Source organism: Myotis lucifugus, unplaced genomic scaffold (genome assembly GCF_000147115.1).
Source record: "Myotis lucifugus unplaced genomic scaffold, Myoluc2.0 scaffold_3, whole genome shotgun sequence".
NCBI lineage: Eukaryota > Metazoa > Chordata > Mammalia > Chiroptera > Vespertilionidae > Myotis > Myotis lucifugus.
Genome location: NW_005871051.1, coordinates 21,115,656 through 21,119,326, shown reverse-complemented (window position 1 = coordinate 21,119,326; position 3,671 = coordinate 21,115,656). Strand labels below are relative to the sequence as shown.

General features: G+C 56.8%; 1 protein-coding gene across 1 annotated transcript in view; it reads left to right on the top strand.

Moving 5' to 3' along the window:
* The window catches only part of PAX3 (paired box 3), a 95,449-nt gene that overhangs the window by 4,119 nt on the left and 87,659 nt on the right, over positions 1-3,671 (top strand). Inside the window, exon 4 of the mRNA XM_023761773.1 lies at positions 742-876. Within this exon, the coding sequence (XP_023617541.1) occupies positions 742-876 (135 nt within the window). The remainder of the gene's footprint in view (positions 1-741; positions 877-3,671) is intronic.

The window sequence follows — 3,671 nt, the reverse complement described above, 5'->3', positions numbered from 1 at the left end:
GGCCTGCGGCGGCCCCCGGGGTCCCCTGGAGCCCTGGGTGGCGGAGGGCGCAGGGAGGCCAGCGCAGCCGGAGCGCCAGGGCGCGCGGGAAAGTTTGTTTTTAATTAAAAGGAAACTCCCTCCCTCCCCCCTCCCCCGGCGAGAACGCGATGTTTCAGAGCACGGATTTGTTTACCACACTGGAATCTGGAAAAAATAAATGCGGGGAGAGCGCATTTTCTTTTGATTTTTACAATAGGAAACGGTTCTGCAGTTGAAATTGAAACCCTTTCTAGTCTAAAAAAAGTTGAATTGCAGGGGAAGGGTCCGCTGCTGTTCTGCCTCCCTGACCGGGAACCGCGGGCCCGCCCAGCGCCTGCAGGTGGTGGTGGCGGGGTGCAGGGTGGGCTGCGGGAGACTGCTCTCAGATTGGAGGCCTAGACCCGTCCATGGCGTCCAGAAGGAAAACGCTTCCTGCTGGGAGCGAGGGGCAGAAAGCAGCGGTTCGCGGCCCTTGCTCGGAGGTGCAAGCTTCCCAGGCTCCAATCTCCCTTTTCCTAGATGGGGGGTGGCACGGGGGGGGGGGTGTCGAATGGGAGGCTGAGAGGTGGTAGAAGAAGGTGGAGGCCCCAGGAACCAGGAGGAGACAGAAGTTGGCTGTGCCGGGCAGCGGACCCAGGGCGCCGACTGGGGGTGGGGGCTCCGTGCCGCCCAGCCCAGCACCAACTCCGTGGTCTGCGCCCCCCCTCCTCCCGCCCTCAGTGAGTTCCATCAGCCGCATCTTGAGGAGTAAATTCGGAAAAGGGGAGGAGGAGGAGGTCGACCTGGAGCGGAAAGAGGCAGAGGAGAGCGAGAAGAAGGCGAAACACAGCATCGACGGCATCCTGAGCGAGCGAGGTAAGCGGCGCGCCGAGGGCCTGCGCCGGGGCGGACAGTCGCGCTCTGGCGCCGGGGGCCGGAGGGTGGCCCAGCTCCCGCGGGTGTCCAGGTCTCCTGGCTCCTGCCCACGCCACCCGGGTAAGAGCCTTCGAGTGAGGGACGCACTTGCAATCAAAACGAACATTTTCTCTTTTGCTTTCTCTATTTTACAAATCTTTCTTCCGCCTCCCCTCCAGCCCCCGGTAGTTTATGACTATGAATTGCGTTTTAGGTGCGGGGCCACCCTCTTGCCTTTGGGCGCGGGACGGGGTGCCTGGAAGTGGTTGGGGACGGGGGAGACAGTCTGTGATCCTCCGAGGTGGAAGGAACTTTTGCGCCCTCAGGAAAGGCCCTGCTGTCCAGAGTTTGTAACATCAGAGGAGAGAGAGAGGGAGGGAGGGAGGGAGGGAGAGAGAGAGAGAGAGAGAGAGAGAGAGAGAGAGAGAGAGAGAGACTCAATACTTTGATAAGCAGTGAGCCCTGAAAGTTGCCCCTCGTCGGTTACCCTATAAATGTATATGTGTAAGCTGTCTGCTTTTTCTTGGTTTTACATTGGTTTTCAAATGCGATGGGGTTTGATTTGTGTGTGTGTGTTTGGGAAGTAAAACCGAGGGGGTCTGGGCTTTGGACCCTAGTGCTGGCGCCACCTGTTCCTCGTTGGCTCCGAACTGGCAGCATCTAGAGAAAATCTCTCCCTCAGAAGCATGAGTGCAGCCTGCTCCCTTTCACATGCTGCGGGTCCTCTTCAGACTTGAAAGGTACCCACCTGCCCGCTCCCAAAGGCAAGTCTACCCCTTGGAGCCCAACCAGGAAGGGGTGACTGCACAGGGAGGTCTCAGCAGATTTGCACCTCAGTAGTTTTGGCCTTGGGGATGGTTGTACCTCTTCAAATTTGAAAAGGATCTGAGTCCCCGCCCCCTCCCCTGGCGTTCTCTTATCTGGGGCCTGGATTTCGTAAGGCCGAGTTTTGAGTTGCCCTAGAGGTCAGGCGACTCTTCAGGTGGGCTTGGAGCCATCACACAGGACTGGCTGGGTCCATGGCCCTCAGCCCGGTAGGACTGTGGACGGTCCTTTCTTTGACCTTTCTGGCTCACCCCCTGGGCAGACCGGTGGGCTTTATAAATCAATGCAAAATCTGTACTCAACCTCAAAAGGACACTTAGCTGTAGATGCTCCAAGTCCAAATGGCTGCTTTCAGATGCTCTGGCACAAACAGGTGATCGAGAAAAAAACCACCGGAAGCCGTGGCAGGTTGCTTCCCTCCTTTTGAAGCAGGGCTCTCACAGAGGCTCGGACTCGGTCTGAGCTTCTCTTTTGAGAGGGGTGCTTCCTTTTCAGTCTCTGAGAAGACATCTCAGCTTTTATTCCAGCCCAGATACAGCGCGGAGGTGCTGGGGAGGGAAGACAGTGAGAAAGCAGACACCCCCAAACCCAACGGGCCCCTTCGGGCAGGGCAGTGGGGCCAGGAGCCCAGAGCAGCCCAGGGGCTCCAGAAGGACTGGGGGGAGGCACGGCTTTGCTACTTGTTGCCGGAGGCGCGGAGCGAGGCAGATCCGAGGCTCCCTCACAGCACAGGCAACCGAGGCCCAGGAGACAAAACGCCCCAAATGAGCTGGTCAAACATTTGTACAACTTTTCCAGCTTTTACAAAGAAGGCCTTCTCTACACAAGCTACACTTGGAGATGAACTTGGGAGACAAAGCCTGGAGAGTCCATTGAAACTCACACTTTAGCTCGGCCCAGACAAAGCTCCGGCTCGCAGCAGCTTGATGTGAACAAAGGAAGGCAACCTTTTTATAATTCAAGGAGAAAAGAAGAGAAAACAGCCCCACAAAGGGCGGCGAATAGACATTATGGGCTGGCAATGAGGGATGAATTATTCAATGAGCTCCAATAGCTGCTGCGCCAGGAAGTTTTATGGACTCTCCAGCGTGGAAAAAGTGGCCATTTCACCTACAAAATGTTTCCAGTCTTTTGGGCCGTCTAGCTGGATCGGGCTGCCATTCAAGGGCAATTGCTACCATTTTAAAAATCAGAGAATTCTCCCCAGCGGGGGTCGCACCGTTGAAAACACACACACACACACACACACACACACACACACACACACACACACCTCGGAGGCTGAAGCCTAATTTAATTTGGGGTTGTCAAGGATGAAGCTGCGTCAGTCTCGCCAGCGCCTCTAGCTCCTTTTCCAGATGAACCCCGGAGGGCAAGAGGGGCCCAGAGAAAGGAGAGTGAAGTGTAGTTTGAAGAAAAGTTTAGAAACCTCAAAAAATTCTCTCTGTTGTTTGGGTATCAAACGTCACAGGTTGCCCGGCTTGTGAGATAGAAGGCATGTTGCTGAAGAGCTCTAAGTGCCCTGGCCAACAAGGGACCTTTGGGTGTCCTGACCAGGGCGCTGTGCTCGCTGGAGGTTCCAGCTTCCTTGTGGGCCTGGAGGGTGCTGCTGCGCCTGGCTTTCCAGGGGACATCTTTCCGCTTGTCCGACACTAGGACACAGGGGAGAGGCACCCCGAAAGAGGTCAGAACCACCCTCGTTCCTCTTTCCAGGGTCTTGCTCTTTCTCTTGCTCCTTTCACCTCCCCAACTTTCCCTTGCCCCCCCACCCCAATCCAGGGACAGTGCAGCGTGCCCACCCGGTGCGCTCCGGCCCTGGTGCCCTTGCTGGGTCCATCCTTCCAACATCTTTGCGGGTGGAAGAGGAGGATTGGGCGATCAGGGCACTACACCAACCCCACCGCCCCAGCCCCTGGTTGAACAGAGATCCG